This window comes from Miniopterus schreibersii (assembly GCF_964146895.1).
Source record: "Miniopterus schreibersii genome assembly, chromosome: 18".
Taxonomy (NCBI): Eukaryota; Metazoa; Chordata; class Mammalia; order Chiroptera; family Miniopteridae; genus Miniopterus; species Miniopterus schreibersii.
In genome coordinates, this window is record NC_138121.1 from 6,398,006 (window position 1) to 6,418,084 (window position 20,079).

At 50.9% G+C, this 20,079-nt stretch overlaps 1 protein-coding gene across 1 annotated transcript; it reads left to right on the top strand.

The window, feature by feature from the left end:
* Window positions 1–6,030: 6,030 nt before the first annotated feature.
* PLAUR (plasminogen activator, urokinase receptor) lies at window positions 6,031–18,264 on the top strand. The gene is made up of 7 exons (XM_081118243.1): window positions 6,031–6,239; window positions 8,122–8,232; window positions 9,321–9,464; window positions 14,731–14,886; window positions 15,448–15,582; window positions 16,744–16,890; window positions 17,710–18,264. The coding sequence occupies exons 1-7, from the start codon at window positions 6,185–6,187 to the stop codon at window positions 17,961–17,963; spliced, it is 1,002 nt and encodes a 333-aa protein (XP_080974369.1). The 5' UTR covers window positions 6,031–6,184; the 3' UTR covers window positions 17,964–18,264.
* The last annotated feature ends 1,815 nt before the right edge of the window (window positions 18,265–20,079 follow it).

The following is a 20,079-nucleotide window of genomic DNA, read 5'->3' on the forward strand; positions in this document are numbered from 1 at the left end:
CGATTGCAAAACGGCCCTCCTGGGGTTGTGCCAACTGATGCCCACCAAAGGCGAAGGGGCGCGTCTGTCTCCCCGCTGATTGGCTGACTCCGAGCACCATCAAACTGCTTTGTTTTGGGTTTTGGTTTTTGGTTTTTGGTTTTGGTTTTAATCTTCACCCAAGGATATATTTTTATTGATTTTAGAGAGAGTCAGGGAGAGAGAGAAACACCGATGTGAGACAGAAACATAGATCGGTTGCCTCCTGCACGTGCCCCGACTGGGGCTCGAACCTGCAACCTTTTGGTGTAGGGGACAACGCTCCAACCAACTGAATCCCCCGGCCAGAGCACCATCAAACTGTTTTCTTTTTGCCAATCTGTTCGTGAAAGGGGCATGCAAATGGCCATGAATTCTATGCAGCTCCTTCCATTAAGAGATGGGGTCCATTTCCCCTCCTCAACTCTGAGCCCGTCTGGGAACTTGCTCTGACCAATGCACTGCAGCAGAAGTGACATCGCGTGCATTCTAAGCTTTGGTCTCGGGAACATTTGCAGCTTTTTTTCTAAATTTCCTGCAGCAGGGAACCCTTTAGCTGCTGTGTGAATGAACTTGCCTCCTGTAGGGTGGGAAAGCATTCAGATTGAGGCTCCAGGCATCCCAGCCAGCCCAGCGGAGGCCCCCCAAGACCATGCTGGGCCCAGCCAACCCACAGCATCTGGAGGCATAGTGTTTGTTGTTCCTCAGTCACTAAATGTTGGGCGGTGCAACACTGCAAGCGCTAAACCGATGCACACGGCATTTTCGTGCCGTTTTTAGAAGAGTCATGTGTACTTCCTCTTCTGTCCTTGGCTAATTTTTCTATTGATTCAGAGCAGCTGCGTGAGTTTCCTGGGGCTGCTGCATCAGTGTCACAAGCTGGGTGGCTTAACACAACAGAAATGTATTGTCTTGCAACCTGGAGGCTGGAAGTCCACAGTCAAGGTGTCAGCAGGACTGTGTTCTCTCTGAAATCACGCAAGGGCATCCTTCCCCGCCCTTGCCAGCCTCTGCTGGTTTGCTGGCCATCTTCGGCACTCCTTGGCTTGTAGCTGCGTAACTCCAATCTCTGCTTTCAGCACTGCATGGCCTTCTTCCATGTCTCTGTCTTCACATGGCCGTCTTCTTATAAAAGATACCAGTTCCACTGGATTAGGGTCCACCCTACTCCATTATGAGCTCATCTTAACTAATTTTGTGGGCAACAACCATATTTCCAAATAAGGTCATATCTTAAGTACTGGAAGTCAGGACTTCAACTCTCCCCCCCCTTCTCTCTCTCTTTCTTGGGGGATGGGGGAGCACAATTCAACCCCTAACAGGAGCTCTTTGTATATTAGTAACATCAGCCCTTGAATTGGATGATTCTCTCTGCTGTGGTGGAGACTGAGCTGCAAAGTGCTAGAAGCAGGGAAACTGTTCTTCTTTGCACAAACTCTGCAAAATTTTTCTGCCCTGGATCCCTTCGTCTCCCCAAGTCACCTTAACCCCATGAAGCCAGAGAGAGGCGTGGCAAAGCAGACTGCTGGAGGAGGGATGGAAAGCAGCTGGGGCTTCTAGCTCCTGGCACTTGTCACCTCAGGAACAGCACCCCTCAGCCTGGTAATTACAAGCATGGGGGGCAGCGCCAGGCTGCTTAGGGCCAAATCGTCCTGACTTTATACTTCCAAGTCATCCTGGGCAAGTGGCTTAATCACTTGTATTAGTTTCTTACTGCTGTTGCCATAAATTACCACAAACTTAGTGGCTTTAAAGCAATAGAAATGTCTTCTCTTACAGCACTGGAGGTCAGAAATCTCAAATGAGTCTTCAGGGGCCAAAATCTAGGTATCAGCAGGCAGAGCTCTCTCTGGAGAGTCTAGAGGGGGCAGGGGTCGCCCTCCTTTTCTAGTCCACAGAGCTGCTCCCCTTGTATTCCTCTGTTCTTTGTTGTTGTTGCTACTCCTCACTTGAGGATATTTTTCCATTGCTTTTCAGAGTGGAAGGGAGGAAGAGAGGGGGAAAGAGAAAGGGGGAGTAACATCGATGGGAGAGGGACACAGCTGCACAAGCAAACCCCCAACCAAGGTACGTGCCCTTGATCGGGAATCGAACCCAAAACCCTTCAGTACACAGGCCGATGCTCTAACCCCTGAGCAACACCAGCCAGGGCTATTCCTGACCACTTTCTCCACCTTCCAAGCCAGCAGCAGAGCCCCTCCTCTCTCTCACCCTGTGTTCCTCTGCTTCTGTCTACTTGTGATTACATTTAGGGCGCACCCGGATCATCGGGGTAATGTCCCCATCTTTAAATCCTTAACTTAACCACATGCACAAAAGGCCCTTTTTTCACATCAGGAAACATTCGCAGGTTCCAGCACTTAGGACCTGGATATCTTCTGGGGCCACCATTCAGCTGACCACCCTCTCTAACCCTCCGTGTCCACTGTGAAGGAGGGCCCTGTGAGGATTCCCCGAGTTCTTTAGGGACAGCCCTGAGAACCATGTGCAGCCTAGCACAGGCACTCGATAAAAAGGACGGGGAGAGCCTCAGTTTCTCTATCTGAAAAATGGGGGCAGAGGTGTGTGGACTCCAGGGATTTCCCAGCTCTTTCACTCCCTAGGGTGATTCCCCTTCTGTCACCCCGGTTTTTGCAGAAGTAAAGCGAGGCCCTGAGAGGAGTCATCAGTGTTGCCAGTTAGGCCTGGAGTTGGGGAGGAAAGGCCACAGCATGCCCCCAGCATCAGCCCAGGCCAGAGGCGGTCACTTCCTCAGGTCGGTGGCACGTCCCAGATGTGCACTCACACATGCACGGTGTCTGTCTCTCTGTCTCCACTTTTCTCTCTTTGAAGGCAATTCATGTCATTCTCTCTGTCTCCCTCTGCCAGTCTCTGTCTCTGTCCCTCTGTTTCTCACTGTCTGTCCTTGTCTCTCATTTGCTGTTTTGTTGGCTCTTTTCCTCTCTGATTTCCCCTGAATTAGTCTGTCTGTGGCCTCTCCTCACTCACCGTTCCTCCCCCCATCTCTAGCCCCATCTCTCTCGCTGTCTCTCCTTCCTTGTCTGTCTCTCCCTCTCTGTGTCTCTGTCTCTATCCCTCTCTGTCTCTGCAGGGGACTCACCTCTTCTCAGCCCGGGAAGTCCCTGAAACCTGCGGGCCTCACCCAGGACCCAGCAGGCAGGCAGGATGGGGAGAGGCCCAGGTGAGTCACCAGCAGTAAGGACATTCCTGCCGATTTTCTGGGATTATGCACGGCCAGGCCACCTGCCTGTCCCCTCCCCTAACTCGTCACTGGACCTCTAGGGTGTGTGTCACTCAAGGGAGAGACTGAGGGAACGAGTAAGAGAGAGAGAGAAAAACAAAGAGACAGAGAGACAGAGATAGGCATAGAGAGAGGCTAAAAACAGACAGAGAGACAGAAAGAGAGAAAACAGATGCAGACACACAGAGGGGTACAGAGAGAGAGTGACAGAGTCAGAGAGGGACAGATATGGAGAGAAACAGACAGACAAAGAATGAAACAGAATCCTGTCCAGTTTGGCTCAGTGGTTAGAGCATCAGCCCTTGAACGGAAGGGTCTCGGGTTCGATTCCCGGCCAAGAGCATGTACCCAGGTTGCAGGTTCTATACCCAGCCCTGGTGGGGGCAACCGATCCATGTGTCTCTCTCACATCAATGTCTCTTTCTCTCTTTTTCTTAAAATTGATTGAAAAATTGGAGAGAAAAAAAGAATGAAACAGAGGTAGCAAGAGAGAGACAGAGAGACACAGAAGAAGAGAAACAGATAGAGAGTGGGGGAGAACAGGGCAGTCTGAGGAAGGGATGGGTGGGGTCCAAGATAATTCCTCTATTCTTCAAATAAAAGAGGAAATTGCGTCAGAGTGCTGATGTCATCCACCCAGGAAGTGGTAGTTCCAGATCACACAGCTTCGTGTGACACCCAAACCTAAGCTTTCCTTTCACTGAGAGATGCCTTCACCTCCCCAGACCCATGTCTCAGCTGGGAAAAGCAAGGATCAGTGGAGTGAAGCCATCTGCCCATGGTCACGCAGGAGCAAATGGCTGAGCGGGATCTTAAGCCCTCCTGAACCAACACCCCAACTTTCTATTTCCCCATCTCATGCACAGCACTATCTCATTCAGTTTTCAGGCAAACCCCAAGAGGGGCCCCATATTCCACACGAGGAAACTGAGGCTCAGAAAGGAGGCTGTCCGCTGGCTCATGGTGTCTCAGCTAGGGAGTGGTCAGCATGACAACCGCTGACCTCAGACTCATGACGCGTTTCCCCCTCCTTTCCACCCCACAGACCAGAAACTAGGGCCAGAGACTGGAGTTAGGTGCAACGATACTAATGACAGTTAGTTTCTTACTGAGCACCTACTATGTACCAGGTACTGTGGCAAGCCCCTTGGGTGCATTCTTTTATGTCCTTAGCACACCAGCCCCGAGAGGGAGGTGCTTGTTATCTCTCCTTTCCAGATAAGGAGCTTGAGGCACAGGGAGGTTAAGTAACCCGCCCAAGGCCACACAGCTAGTGAGAATGTAGCTGGAATTTGAACCCTCACAGTCTGGTGCCAGCCCCCACACTCTTAGTCATTAGGACATACTAATGACTGCCTCTTAAGAGAGGTTTCTTTGGGACTTTTCTACCTCATCTTTAAATCACTAGCTTAAGTCTTCAATAAATAAGAATAACAATAGTTTCATCATTAATATAGTGGTGGAGGTAGCTACTACTTACTCGTAGCCTGTTACTCTCTCCCTTCCCAGTTCCGTTCCAGCCACACTGGCCTCTCTGCTGCTCCTAGATCATCAGACAGGCTCCCACCTCAGGGCCTTTACACTGGCTATTTCCTCTCCCTGGAACTCTTCTCAAACCAATTGCTTGACTTCTTCCCTCACACAGTCAGTCTCTGCTCAAATGCCGGGTGCTCAGGGAGGCCCTCCTGGATCATCCCACTTAAACTGACCACGCCTCACTCGTGCACTTTCTTCAACCTGGTTTCTTTTTCTCCTTTTTGTTTATTACCGCCAGGCAGCCATAGATTAGATAACAGGTATCTACTCCCTGAGGTCACAAGGGCAGGGACTTTGCTTTCTGCTGTGACTCAGTCCTAGACCAGTGCCTGGCATTTAGTAAACATTGAAAGAACTTGTAGAGCCCTGCATAGGGGCCAGCAACTGTTCAAAGATCTTACCTGAATTAAATTGCTCTGATTGGTCAGAAGCAGCCTAAAATGGAGAGACTATTTTATGTTTTGCATTTTATTTTACTTTAAAAAAAAAAAAAGTATTGCCCTGGCCAGGTAGCTCATTTGGTTAGATCCTCATCCTGATATGCCAAGGTTGTGGGTTCAATCCCCGGTCAGGGCACACACACGAATCAATCAATGATGCATCAATAAGTGGAACAACAAATCGATGTTTCTCTCTCTCTCCCTTCCTCTCTCTCTAAAAATCAATAAATTTAAAAAATTATTATGAATCGTTACAAACACACAGAAAAGGAGACAGAATGACATATAAGTTACCTTAATCTAATTGATACAAATATTTTCTTTTTTCCTAAGTTAAAGTAGATGACGACATCAATGACATTAACCTCTAAATATTTCAGTGAGCTGTAAAAATGAAGAACAATCTTCCCACAAAACCATTGTCATAACAGCACTATGTACTTTTGGACCGAAGGGTTTTAAATTAGAGACATATTATTTCAAGCCCAAATATTTCAACATCCATCTCTAAATGATAAAGACATTCTCCCATGAAAAGACCCACAATACCATCGTCCCTCCTAACGGAACTAACAAAACCCCAATATTATCTATTAATCAGCCACGGATTTCCCACCAGGACAAGTTTTAATCTGAGGGGTGAGGTCCCTTGCCCAAGATCCCAGAGCAGGAAGAGGGGGCGGAACGTGCGCGCCGCGGTCGCGGACCGAGCTGTGGCCTGGGCCGCTGGAGTCCGAGCAGGGCCAGCCCCCTGCGCCGCCGGCCACGCCCTGGCAAGAGGGCTTGGCAGGGGGTGACCCGGGGGAGGTGGCGGAGCGCCCACGCATCTCTAGCTGACTCGCGCTTTTGCAAAACGTCTGGGAGGAGCCCCCGGGACCACAAAACTGTCTCCCTCCCGGGGCCAGGCTCAGAGGTGCAGGGAAGCCGCGCACAGGAGCCGCTGCCTGCCATGGGCGCCCCGGGGCTGCTGCCGCTGCTGCTGCTGGTTCAAGCCTGCGTTCCAGGTAGTGGCTGCGTCCCCGCACCTGCTCGGGGGACGGGGGACGGGGTCCGAGGGCGGGAAGGGAGGGGACGCGAGAGGGGGGCACTCGGGGTCTGGCGAGTTGGAGGGGGAGAGGGGAGCTCAGTGCCCCAGCCCCTCCACTCAGATACGGTAACAGCCCTGCTCTCTGCAGCCCCACATGGCGCGGCACCTAGCACACAGTGGGTATTCAGGAAATACTAGTTGAGCGAAGGCATTTTACCGCTGCCGCCGTTGAGTGAGTGCGCTCTTGGTCCCAGGACCTCTTCTGAGCTCCTTACTGGCAGTTTAGAATTGGGAGGGCAGGGCTATTTTTTTAACCCCGTTTTACACAGAAGGGAACTGAGGCACAGAGAGTTTCAGTAACTGGTCCGAAGTCACAGTTCTTGAATACGTGGGACTCACCCCCGCAGGGGCGTCCCATTGCTCCCTCCACTCGGTCAGCCACCCCCTCGGTCCCATTGCTCCCTCCACTCGGTCAGCCACCCCCTCGGTCCCGTTGCTCCCTCCACTCGGTCAGCCACCCCCTCGGTCCCGTTGCTCCCTCCACTCGGTCAGCCACCCCCTCGGTCCCGTTGCTCCCTCCACTCGGTCAGCCACCCCCTCGGTCCCGTTGCTCCCTCCACTCGGTCAGCCACCCCCTCGGTCCCGTTGCTCCCTCCACTCGGTCAGCCACCCCCTCGGTCCCGTTGCTCCCTCCACTCGGTCAACCACCCCACTCCACCCCCAGCACGGGGAGGACGGCGCATTTTACACAAGGTCCGAAGAGAAGCATGGGCTGGAGACCCAGGGCTTGTCTCTCGAGGACCCCGTCACCTGCTTTCCCCGGAAAATGTAGGGAAATTGTTGACAAAACTAAAGGAAACAGAAGGAACTGAGTCAGGGCGGGATGGGAGGGGGTGGTTTGCAGTGAAAGAGTATTTCGGCAATGAATAAACCGGAAAGCGCTCCCAGCCGTTAGACACCAAGAATGAGTAATGATTTTGGAGGACTCCGAATTTGGGGGCCGCGGGCAGGGACACCCCCCTCCTCCCCCCCCCCCCCCCCAGGGAGGCCTGGAGGGCGGGGAATAGGCCATGGAGCCGAGCTAGTCTGTGGCTTTATAACCTCAGGGAGGGGAGAGAACCTGGGGAAGAGCCAGTGGGCGGGGAGAGAACCTGGGGAAGAGCCAGTGGGCGGGGAGAGAACCTGGGGAAGAGCCAGTGGGCGGGGAGAGAACCTCGGGAGCCAATGGGCGAGCAGAGAACCGCCCGGTGGCTGCGGAGCGCGCTGCTGGGTGGTTGGGGTTAGAATCGGAGGGCTGATGGGCGGGGTTAGGACACAGTAGGCGACTGACCGGCGGGCGAGAACTTTGGCGCCCGGCTTTGGAGCGAGTAGAGCCTGGGGAAGTTAGGGGGCGGGGGGTATAGTTAGCAAAGGGCAGGGGGACAGGGGTAGGACGTGAAGCTCCGCCGGAGTCGAGTGAGGATGGAACGCCCCCAGGAGAGCGGGCGGCCTAGACCGAAGGTCGGCGGGATGGGGGAGCAGAGCATGACCGTCCGGATGCGCAGAGAGGGTGGAGATGGGACTTTGAGGACCGGACCTGCACGCGGGCAGATTTCAAGGGGAATGAGCGAGGGCAGGACTTTAGGGCAGGACCTGTGGGCGGGGATAGACTCTTAGGAAAGGCGAGCGGAGATAAACTGGAGGTGCAGCTGGCCTGAACCCAGCGTACGAGCCCCGGGGCTGGCAGCACGTGGGGCATGAACCTGAGTGCACAGGGCTTGGAGACTTGGTCCTGGTACTGGGACATCACGGGGCCGGAGGAGGGATCGTGGCGCTGAGCTATAATAAACTCTCCTCTTGTCTCCTCCCTCTCCCCCCAGCCACCTGGGGCCTGCGGTGCATGCGGTGTGACAGGGCCGGGAATTGCCAGGTGGAAGAGTGTGCCCCGGGCCAGGACCTCTGCAGGACCACGGTCCTGCGGGTTTGGGAAGGTGAGCCCCACCCCCCAACTCCAGCGCCACGGGGAATGCGAGTGACCAAGAAACCTTGTCTCACCAGCTGTCAGGGAAATGCAAACAAAAGGACAAGGAGACCCTGTTTCACGCCCACCAGACTGACAGGCACTTAAGAATCTGACAGTGCTGGGGCCATGAGGATGTGGAGTGCAGACGGTGCTTTTAGGAAGTCAAATGGTGCCCCCCCCCCAAACATTTGGCAAATTCTAGTGCAGGCAAAGATGAGAGTGCCCCACGGTCAGCATTTCAGCTCCTAGGAATATAGAAACACCAGAGAACCTTGGCCGCATGTGCCCAGGGGCACACATACAACAAGGTTCTTAGCAGCGATGTCTGTGATTCGGAGAATTGGAAACACCCTAAAGTCACTCAGCAGCAGAGGAAAACATGGGGTAATCACATAGTGAAACACTATGCAGCAGTTTAAGCGTGGATTTACATGGATACATCTCAGAAACATAAAGTTGAAAGGAAAAAAGCATGTTGCAGAATACGATAGCGTTAAATATAAAGTATAAAATATGTAAAACAGCAGTGTATGTTGTTATTCATAGCAGGTGTGAGAATTACGTACACCAGTGGTTGGCTCTGGACAGGGCATAGGGGAATGTGATGGGGGGGGGGGGTAAGCAGAAGGCTTTCACTGTATATTTTAACTTTAGTTTATTTTTAAAGTATCTGAAACAAAGCAAGATGCTAATATTTTATAAAATTGGGTGCCAAATGCACAGTATTTATTGTATCACTTTCTTATACTTTTTGGGTAAGCTTTGTTTTCCTTTAAAATTTTCTATTTAGAGGCATCTCCCTTCTAAGATCACTAAGCTGGGAGGGAGAGGGAGATGGAGCTAGAAGGTCCCAGTGATAGTGTTGTTACTGAGAGAGAGTAGGCTCCCTGTGAGGGGTGGGGAGGGAGGATAACTCTAGAAAAGACAGAGTTGGACCCAAACAAGAGTAGAGGCCTGGGGATCAGCCACAGGAGTGGGTGACCTTAAGACCAGGAGTGTTAGAGGCTGATTGGGCCCAGGGGAGCCTCTGGGGTAACAAAGATACATTCCTCACAGACAGTGAAGAGCTGAAGGTGGTGGAGACAGGCTGTGCCCACCCAGAGAAGACCAATAGGACCATGAGCTATCGGATAGGCATGCAGATCATCACCCTGACAGAGTCCGTGTGTGGATTAGATTTGTGCAACCGGCCCAACACTGGTGAGTAGGACAGCCCTTACCATGCCTGACCCCAAACTACCTCCAACTCAACCCCAACTCCATGCCTTACCCCAGGACTAACCCCAACTCGACCTCACCTCCAATCTCATCCCCAAAGTCACTTTACCCTTAACGCCCTCCAACTCCAACTCATCCTTGTTCCAAACACACCTCTAACTCCATCCCTAAATCAACTCCATCTCATCTCAAACTGTCCCCAATCCCACCCACAAACTCAGCCCCATCCCTAACCCTATCCCATCCCATACGTGGTTGTTTTTATGGTTGTTAAGTATAAGATGCAACACCTGCCCTTAAGAAGCTACACAATACACCTACTTGAGAGGTAGATGAGGGATCTCACCTGTGATTTGTCATCTAACCTTTTCCACAAGACAGGAGATGGTTCCGGCAATAGATGCTAAGGGACCAGGATACAAAGACCAGAGATACCAGAGACTCAGAATTCTTAAAGGAAGTCAGAGAGGAGGGGATCACAGGCTGCAGTGGGCTCAGAAAGTTCCCTAGAATAGCTCGTCCTTGACTTGGGCAGTGGAAAAAGATGGGGAAAAACTTGTGTTGAGTTTTGTGGCTTCAGGCTCTGGTCAATTTAAGAAAAAGATTTAGAAAGAGTCCAATTCCTCAAATTCCCACAGGAGAGGAAGGATGGGGAAGGAATGGAGACGCGCAGGCAGAGATTCCTCTTTCTGGCCTGATGAGGAAGGAAGTTGGTTAAGGCCTGGCCAGGCACAATGCCAACGGGAAGCAGAGCCTGTGCTTACACTGTTCTCGTGTCGCTTCCCATCCAGCCTGACCTCAGACTTTTCTCTGTCGATGGGATCTGAGTCAGATGCTCATTTTCAAGGAAGTGATGAGAGAGGCGACTCCAGCTTCCTCTCTCAGTTTGATGTGCTTAACAGATGGGTCTAAGTAATGCTTTTAATAAGAGATAGTATTAAAAATATTTAATAAGATCAGTCAGTGCAAAAGGCATTGATCAATTGGAAGAAGCCCTTGGAGGCCCCCTGCTGGGCCTGGTGGTGCTTCTTTAGCTGATAGATTTGGGGGACATGAGGATTTTTAAAGAAAGAGTTGAGAGTGGTATGGGGTCCACCAGAGAGCTTGGAGCAGCAGCTGTCAATTCAGTAATTTAATAACTGACAAATCAGCCCCATTTCTAATGCCATCTTATCCTGCTTGTGGTGACTAGAATAGTTGGTTAAACCACATCCTTGCTCATTTCTAATGCCATCTTACCCTGCTTGTGGTGACTAGAATAGCTGGTTAAACCACATCTTTTATGTAAGTGACACTGGGACACAGCTGTGACCCAGACAGCCTTAGGCCCTGCTCCTATGGAGTTCACAGTCCCGTGGAGGGGGAAGAGTGTGACAGACCCATCACCAGACAGTGACTTCCCAGAGTAATCAGAGGTGGGATGGGGGAAGCACAGGCAGAGAGGTCAAAACCATAATAGGGGAAGCAGAGACCAGAGAGGTCAGAGCTGTCATGGGGAAGCACAGCCCAGAACTGTCAGGGCTGAGGTGGGGGAAACAGAGTGATCAATGTCATCAGGGCTGGGGTGAGTGAAGAGTAGGGGCTGTGGGACCCTCAAGGAGATAATCAACTCAGGTCAGGGAAGATTTCTGACAGGAAGCAGCAGCTAAGCTGGATCTTGAGGGATGAGTAGGAGTCAGACTGCTAAAAAGACAGTGGAAAGGGTTTTCCAGGCAAAGGGAGCAACAGATGCAAAGGCCCAGAGGTGGATGGAAGTAGTATGGCTGGAGGAAAGGGGACAGTGGGGTGAGAGGAGCTGGTGAAAGTGGCAGGGTCACAGTAACAGGGCCTTCTAGGCTGTGGTGAGGAATATAGGCTTCATCCCGGGAATGGTGGGAGGTCATGACGGAGGGATGTGGGGACGGAGGGAAGTGGTGATGGAGGGAAGACAGGGAAGGAGAGAGCAACCTGGAGGTCGGTGAGGTTGTCCAGGTGAAGATGCAGGTGGCTGCGTTAGAGCGTCAGCCTGCAGATGGAGCGGAGTGGATGGATTTCGGGGCTATTTACCAGTGGGTGAGCAAGATCTAGTGATCTGTTAAACATGGCGGGGGTTTTGTAGCTCTGGTCACGATGGAGTCCATTGTTTAACCCCCTGCCGATGACAGCTGTGAAAGCTGAATGGATTATAAACAGTTATTTGAAGTCACTGGAGGGCAGCAGACGGAGAGAAAAAGTTGAAGTGCTACAATCTTTGAACTAGGGAAGCACAGAAGTTGAGTTCTGCAGACAAGCTGGGGTTTTCCTCGAGTACACTTTCCAATTTGCTACTGTGGAGAAGTAGAAATGAAACAGAAAAAGATCTTCGCTAGACCAAGAAGACAGAGGTGGAGTCTGGGGCTGTCAGAGTGTCTAGAAAATGACAGACAAAAGCCAGAGAAGGAAGTCCCCAAATCTACAAATGACTTCTTTGGTCACTGGCAAGCTATACATGCATAAGGTGAGACTCCAAGAAACTCGGCAGAAAATAGTATCTGGGAAGCTAGAGAACTGAGCAAGGATTCCAGCAGGCATAGGATGCTGGGGAGACCCAAGCTGCCAAGTTGGCAAGAGAGGCCTTGGTAACCATCTCAGGCTTTTCTCTGAGACCACGCCCTGGGAATAGGGGCAAAACTGAAACGGACCAGCCCTAAAAATGCCTGCTTCCAATCTGCAGCAGGAGGAAAACCTGACCCTCTTTGGAAGAAGACACATCATTTGGAGCCTTTACAAATTTTCCTCTATAATGCCTGGCATCTAATCAAAGCTTACAAGATAGCCTGAAGAAAATAAAAGGGGCCAATTGATCGGAAACCAAGAGGAAAATCTCACAATAGAAACAGACTCATAATGATTCAGATATTGGAGTTATTAAACAGGGAACTTTACAGTAGCCATGATCAATATATTTTAAAAAATAGAGGAAAGGGTAAATTTTAGCAGAAACCTGGAATCCATTTTTTGAAGAGTCAAACAGGAAATATAGAACAGTGACTGAAATTAAGAACTCAATAGATGTGCTTAATAGGGATTAGAAATAGCAGAGCAAAAGGATTGAAGAACCAGAAGACAGGGCAGTGGAATATCCAGACTGATACCTCGCTGTGGAGAATCAGGAGTCTGCCAGGTTTCTGCCCTGGAGGACTGGATGGGGCGACCTCAGAGATGTGGAATTCAGGAGAAGGAGCCTGTCTGGGGAGAAGATGGAGAGTTTCATTTGGGGCATGTAGACTCGGGTGTTTGAGGGATACCAGGGGGCCTCCAGGAGGCATTTGGGTATATAGGTGTGGAGCTCAGAGAGAAGTCTTGCCTGGAGAGAGACTTATGAGATCCCAGCAGGTAGGCAGAAATGAAGCCATGTCCATGGGCAACATTCCCATGGGAGAGAATGTGCACCACGAGAAATGGAAAGGGCCGAAGACAGAGCCCCGAGGATCACACACATTTAGAAGAGTGATGTAAGCAGAGTCTCCAAAGGGGACCCATGGCTGGTATGAGATTGCTATTTAACAGTGATGGCAATTCATATTTTCATTTTCATGGAGTTTTATGTGAGAAGACATGGGATGGTGGCCTTTTAGTTATCTATCTCTCAGGTTGGGGGAGATTTGATGTCATTGATTTGCCTAATCGCAGCTGCTGGCTCGCCAGCAGAGAGCCTTGGCTGAGACAGCCTTCTCATTTCCCTGAGACTTGGCCCCAACTCAACTTGGATATCTGGGGTCAGGAAGAGCAGGCATGTCAGGCTTGGGGATGGTGTGAGCTGAGGCCTGGGCAGAGGAATGACTGGTGAATCCAGGGAAAGTAACTCCTTCACTTGGCCTGACCTGGAAGGTCCATGTGAAAAGCAAAGTTATCACAGATCAGTCAAGTGAAGCACTGATCCCTGATGCACTTGGGCAGTGTATTAATTATCTATTGCTGCATTACAGATGCCCAAAAAATTAAAACAAAAATAAGCACACATTATTTCATAAAGTTTCTGAAGACCAAGAATCTGGGAGTGGCTTGTTGAGATGGTTCTGGATCTTTCATGTGGCTGTAGTCAAGATGACAGCTGAACTGCAGGCATCTGAAGGCTTCCAAGGTAGCTTCGCTTGCTTGGATGATCCACTCCCTTGGCTTTGGCAAAGGTCTCAGTTCCTGCCATGTAGACCTTGCCATGGGGCTGCTTGAGTGTCCTTACAACATGGCAGCTGGCTTCCCCCAGAACAAGTGATCCGAGAGAGAGCTGGGAAAAAGTTGCAGTGTAGCGCTGAAATCACACACCATCATTCCCACTGTATCCTTTTGGTTGCACAGGTCAGCCCTGTTCTTTATGGGAAAGGACTACACAGGGGCATAAATGCCAGGAAGCAGGGGTCACTGGGGGCTGTGTTGGAGACTGGCTACCACAAGGAACAATAAAAGGGTTTTAAGTAATTGTTCATTCACTCATTCATTCATTCAATAAATATTTATTCAATATCTTCTCTGGCCCAGGCCTTCTGCTGGGTGGTGTTGGGACACAGTAGTGACGAAGACAGCCTTGGCCCTACCCTCCTGGGGTTCAGAGTTCACTGAGGGAAACAAGCCTGTCACCAGACAGGGATGACCCAGAGCTAGCAGGGCTTGGGTTGGGGAGCCCAGAGAGGCACCTGATCCAGCCTAAACGGTCAGGGAGGGCTCCTTCAGGGAGGTGAAATTAGAGAAGATGATGCCTGAAGAATAGGTAGGAGATAGGGAAAGTAGGGAGCAAGAGAACAGCAGATGCAAAGGCTAGATGTGTCGGCATGTATATTTGGGGACTGTGGGAAGTTGTGTGGAGTAGAGTCTGAGGGATTAGTGGAGGGAGATGAGGCAGGAGAGGTAGCCAGGACCCAGTTTTTGATGGGCCTTGAATGCCACACAGAGGATCATGGATTTTATGCTGAGGGCACTGGGGAGCCATGGAAGAGTTTTGAGCAGAGGAGAGACAGGGTCAGAGTTGAGTATTAGAAACATTCTTTCAGGGCCATGAGGGGATGCACTGGGGCTGGGGCGGGAGTGGTGACAATGGAAACCATGAGGCCAAGGAGGATGCTGATACTGAAGGAGGTCTGAGCTGGATCTGGTTATGGGACTAGAAAGAAGGGAATGGATTCTAGAAAGATTCACAATGGCCAGGGTTTGGTGACTGGCTGAAGAGTGGGATAAGGAGCTGGATCTCCAGGACTCTCCCTACAGACTCACCCTCCTGCCCCTCCCCAATCAGGCCGGGTTCCCACCTTTCCCCGAAGAAGCCGGTACCTCGAGTGTGTTTCCTGCGCCTCTTCGGACCTGAGCTGTGAGAGGGGATGGGACAACAGCCTCCAATGCCGCAGGCCTGAGGAACAGTGCCTGGAGGTGGTGACCCACCGGAGCCTGGAAGGTGAGCCCTAACCCGCCAGCAACTCCTCCTCCCTGCTTTGCTCCTTCCGGAGGCTGCACTTAAATCCCCAAAATAAGTGATAAGCAGGTAGAAAATCAGTTCTCTCACAAAAAGTCCAGTGATAGGAAGTTCAGGGCCACAAGGACAGTTCCAAAGTCACCAGGAACCCAGATGCTTTCTCATTTCTTACATATTGCTTCCATTCTTAAGCTTGCCTCATAGTTCAAAATAGCTGCCAGAGTTCCATGCCTCATGTCCAAGTTCCAGGAAGAAGGAAGGTGAAAAGAAGGGGGAAAATAAAGATACCTCTCCTTTTGTAAAGGTTTTTCTTTCTGGAAGTCCCATGAACCTTTCTATTTATATCACCTTGGCCAGAACTTAGCCACATGACTATAGATCCCAAGGCTGGAAAATGTGTCTTTGGCTAGATACATGGCTGCCCCACAGAAAATGAGGCTCCTATCGTGAAGGGTGGAGCAGAGAACGAACAGATGGCTGCTGCGGTGGGCAAATCCAGTCTCAGCCCTCCGACAATCTCACGTCTCTCCTCTGCCTCCACAGGGAGCCCAGAAGATGAGCGCTACTCCCGAGGCTGTGGCAACCTTCCCGGCTGCCCGGGCCCCACCGGCTTTCACAACAACCACACTTTCCACTTCCTGCGGTGCTGCAACACCACCAAATGCAACCGGGGCCCAGGTAAGGGGCAGGGGACCCAGCGTGAGGCCTGGGACGGGGCAGGGAGGTGCACTCAGGGACATTGCTGCTCTCTTGCAGGCAAACCCCTTCTCTCTGGGTCTCCGTTTCTTCCTCGGAAAGATGGGCATAGCAAGTCCTTCCTCAAAGAAGGATTTTGTGGGAATTCAGTGAGTCCATCAGACCTCACCAAGACCCACATTTGATGCCTCCTGCATCCTCTTGAACCCTTCCACTGCCCCCCACCCTGGTTTAAGCCACCAGACCTCTTGCTTAGATTGTTGCAATAGCCTCCTCTCCAGTCCCCCTGACACCCTACAGCCAGTGTTCAACACAGCAGCAAGAGAGATTATTTTTAAATGTAAGTGAGGTCTTGTTGCTCTCCTTCCTCAAGCACTTTCATGACTTCCCCTTGCTCTTAGAATAAAATCCAAAGGCCACACTATGCCCTATGTAACTTGTCACCCACCTGCCTCATGGCCTTTATTTAGTTCTGCAGCTGCCAAATGCTGCCCTGCCTCGCGGCCTTTGCACATGCAGCACCCTCCACCAGGGACGTCTCCCTGGGGAGTTCTCCTGGCTGGCTATTTCTCACCCAGGTCTCGGCTTTAAAGTATCATCCTCAGGGAACCGTTCGCTGCCCCTCCCCTTCAATACAATCTAGATCCGTTGTGTCACTCTGTGCCTAAGAAACAGCACTATCCCACAGAACTTTCCGCAGTGATAGAGGTGTTCTATATCTTTACTGTGCAGTCTGGTCACCCTTACCACAAATGGCTATGGAGCACTTGACATGTGAACTGAATTTTGAATTTTATTTCATTGTTATTAATTAATTTCAGCGTAGATGCAACCACTTGTGGCTAATGATCACTATATGGGACAGTGTTGCTCTAAATTGTAGGTTCTGTCAGGGTAGGGACTGTCTGATCTTACCCAGCTGCTTACCCAGTGCCTGGTCAAACAGGGGCTCTTGGGGACCCCAGAGCTGGCATTTCTCCCACAGGCCCCAGAGAACCCCCAAAGAGAGTGTCACTCCGATGTCGACCACAAGGGGGCTCCATACCATCTCAGGCAGAGAGCTGGGAGTTGGTGTAAGGAAGGGCGCCTCTCCCTGCACCCCCACCCTGTCCTAATTTCCTTGGTCTCTTGTCTTCTCCCAAGTCCTGGAGCTTCAAAACTTGCCACTGAATGGCCTTCAGTGTTACAGCTGTCAGGGGAACAGCACCCATGGATGTTCCTCCGAGGAGACCTCCCTCACTGCCTGCCGGGGCCCCATGAATCAATGTCTGGAAGCCACAGGCAACGATGGTGAGGCTGTGGGGGAGACTGGGAGGGATATTTAATGGGGGGGGGGCGGTCTGCAAGAGGTCGACTTCCAGTTTAGCTGGACTTAACTGAGGTGGATCTTCCTATGGGGCTCCCTTCAGCAGGGTGCAGATTGTAGTAAGGAATTAGGACTTGCCCATTAGGAAATGGATCCTTCGGCCTTAGAAATGTGGACTTTTTCGGGATGGGACCTCCTACAGACATCCGGGACTCCCATCCTGTGACACCCTGGAAAGTCTCTGTTCCAGTAGTTAAACTTTTTGGTCTCAAGATTCCTTTACACTCTTAAAAATCATTGTTTATGTCAGTTATATCTATAAGATATTGACTGTATTAGGAATTAAAACGGAGACATTTTTATAAGATGTATTTATTAATTTATTTTAAAATCACAATTACAAACTCATTACATGTGAACATATTTTTATGGGGGGGGAAGAGACATTTTTGAAAACAAAAAAATTTAATGAAAAGACTGGCATTATTCTACACTTTTGCAAGTCTCTTTACTGTCTGGCTTAATAGAAGACAGCTGGATCCTCATATCTGCTCCTGCATTCAGTCTGTTGCAAGATCACATGTCCTGTTGGTTCTGGAAGCCCCATTGTACGCTCATGAGAATGAAAATGCCAAATGATGTTTTGGCATTATTATGAGAATAATTTTGACTTCACAGATCCCCTGCACCACACTTAGAACTTCTGCATTTTCCAGGTGGCATCCTCCATAGGGTGGTTTGTCACCCAGTGAGAAGCTCAGGCCCGAGAGCAGGGAGTCTGACACAGTTTTCTCTCTCCTCAGGGCTCAGGGCCCCACCCTACATAGTAAGAGGCTGTGCAGCGCCCTCATGGTGCCAAGGCCTCCATGTGGCTGAAGCCTTCAGGTTGACCCATCTCAACGTCTCATGCTGTACTGGAAATGGCTGTAATCACCCAACCAAGGATGCCCAGTTCCGCAGAGGGGGCGCCCCCCGGCCAGGCCCTGCCTACCTCAGCCTTGCCATCACCCTACTTGTGACTGCAAGACTATGGGGAGGCCCTCTCCTCTGTACCTGAACTACACTCTCCCTGCCCTGGCTGGATCCAGGGGACCCCTTTGCCCTTCCCACAGCTCCCAGGCCTGCAGACTTGCTGTGTGACTTCAGGCCAGTGTGCTGTTTCCTCTGGGCCTCAGTTTTCCCAGCTGTGAAACTGTCTGTCTCACAGAATTATGAGAACCAGAGGAGAAAAGCTGGAGAAAGGCTGCGGGTCAGCGGAAGAGTTCTTGTTATTACTAATATTGTTGCCGCTATTGTTGTTATTTTAATTAATATTTGTTTTATTTAATATTTTATACTTACATAAAGATATTCATACCAATGAACAGAGTCAGATCTGCCTTTCTTCACAGCATCTATCTTTCAAAGGATGCATGGGGCACCCTTCCTGAGGCTACTGGAATTAGGGGTCACATGATAGGGCCCAGGCGGTCAAGGCCTCCGCCTTGGGAGCAGTTCAGTGTGAGCTCCCACCCTAAACCACCTCCACATCTATTTCTGAGCTCCAAATGCAACCTTCTAACTCACCCATCTGAGCACTAACCTTCCAGCCTCTTCTCCCAAACTCCAAAGGCCAAGACTAGTTTGATGTTCTACGGAGACATGTCCACATTTCCACGGGCTCTGAGACAGGAGGTGTCTGGGAGACAACCTGCCCGCCGAACTCCCGTGATGCACTGCAGTGAGGAACAAGGACAGGACTACATTTCCCCTGGTGCTCTAGGGCCAGGAGGTAAAGGCTGGGCTCTATTTCCTAGGATACCCTCTGACTCACTGACAAACCAACTACCATTTCAGTGGCGCTCTTGGAGCACACTATGGAATTGTTCACATTTTCTGTGGTTCTCTGAGGCAAACCCATAGAGACAAAAAAAATTACATGGGGCCCTATGGAAAATGAATAAAAAAAGTAAATCATCTTCCATGGTCTTTGGGGCTAGGTGAGCAGGGTTTCCTTTTAGGGACTCCTCAAAACAATGTCACCAGCTATCACTGTGGTGGCTAAAGAGATGGGGGCTCTCTCTACCTCTTGAACACAAGTGGCCCTGTGACTGCTCTGACTGGTGGGATGTGGTGGAAGGTATGCCACACATGGCCCAGGCCCGGGCTTTCGGGATCCGTCGGTTCTGGGAAGCCAGCTGCCATGTGAAAGTCCCCTGCACGGAGACTGCTGTGCCGTGAGGACGCGCAGGCTGCTCATGCATGGATGCCATATGGAGAGAGAGCCGCAGCTGCTCCAGCCCTCGGCCCAGGCACCACACACGGGGGCGAAGGAGCTACCTTGGAGATGGCAGCCCCAGAAGATGTCATGTGCAAGAGGCGGAAACCCAGCTGCTTCCGTTTCCTAGGGCTGCTATAATAAGGTCCTACAAACTGGGTAGCTTCAAACAACAGAAATTTATTCTCGCAGAGTTCTGGATGCTAGAGGTCCAAAACTGAGGTGCTGGCAGAGCTGTGTTCCTTCTAAAGTCTCTAGGAAGAAGCCCCTTCCCAGCTGCTGGGTGCTGCCGGCAATCTGTGGTGTTCCTTGGTTTACAGCGACATCACTCCCACCTCTGCCTCTGTCGTCATGTGGCCTTCTTCTCTGAGAATGTGGCTGTGCATCTCTAAGTCTCTCTCTCCTTATAAGGACATCAGTTATGGATTTGGGGGCCCACCCTAATCCAGTATGACCTCATCTTAATCACATCTGCAAAGACCCTGTTTCCAAATAAGGTCACAGTCACAGATCCTGAGGGTTAGGACTACAATATATATTTCGAGGGGACACAATTCAACCCACAATGCCAGTTAATAGCCAGAAGAAAGGTTTCAGATATACGGTCTCGTGAGCCATCCCCTCTGTCTCCAGCTGTTCAAGGTGGCCCGTATTGGCCCCAGTCCATAGAGGAGCAGATACGCACTGCTCCTGCTGAGCCTTGCTGAAATTCCTGACCCACAGAGTCATAACATGAAAAGGTTGTGGTTGCCTGGCCAGCGTGGCTCAGTGGTTGAGCATGGACCTAGGAACCAGGAGGCTGTCGGTTTGATTCCCTGTCAGGGCACATGCCGGGGTTTCAGGCTTGATCCCCAGCAGGGGGCATGCAGCCAAATGATGACTCTCTCATCATTGATGTTTCTATCTCCCTCTCCCT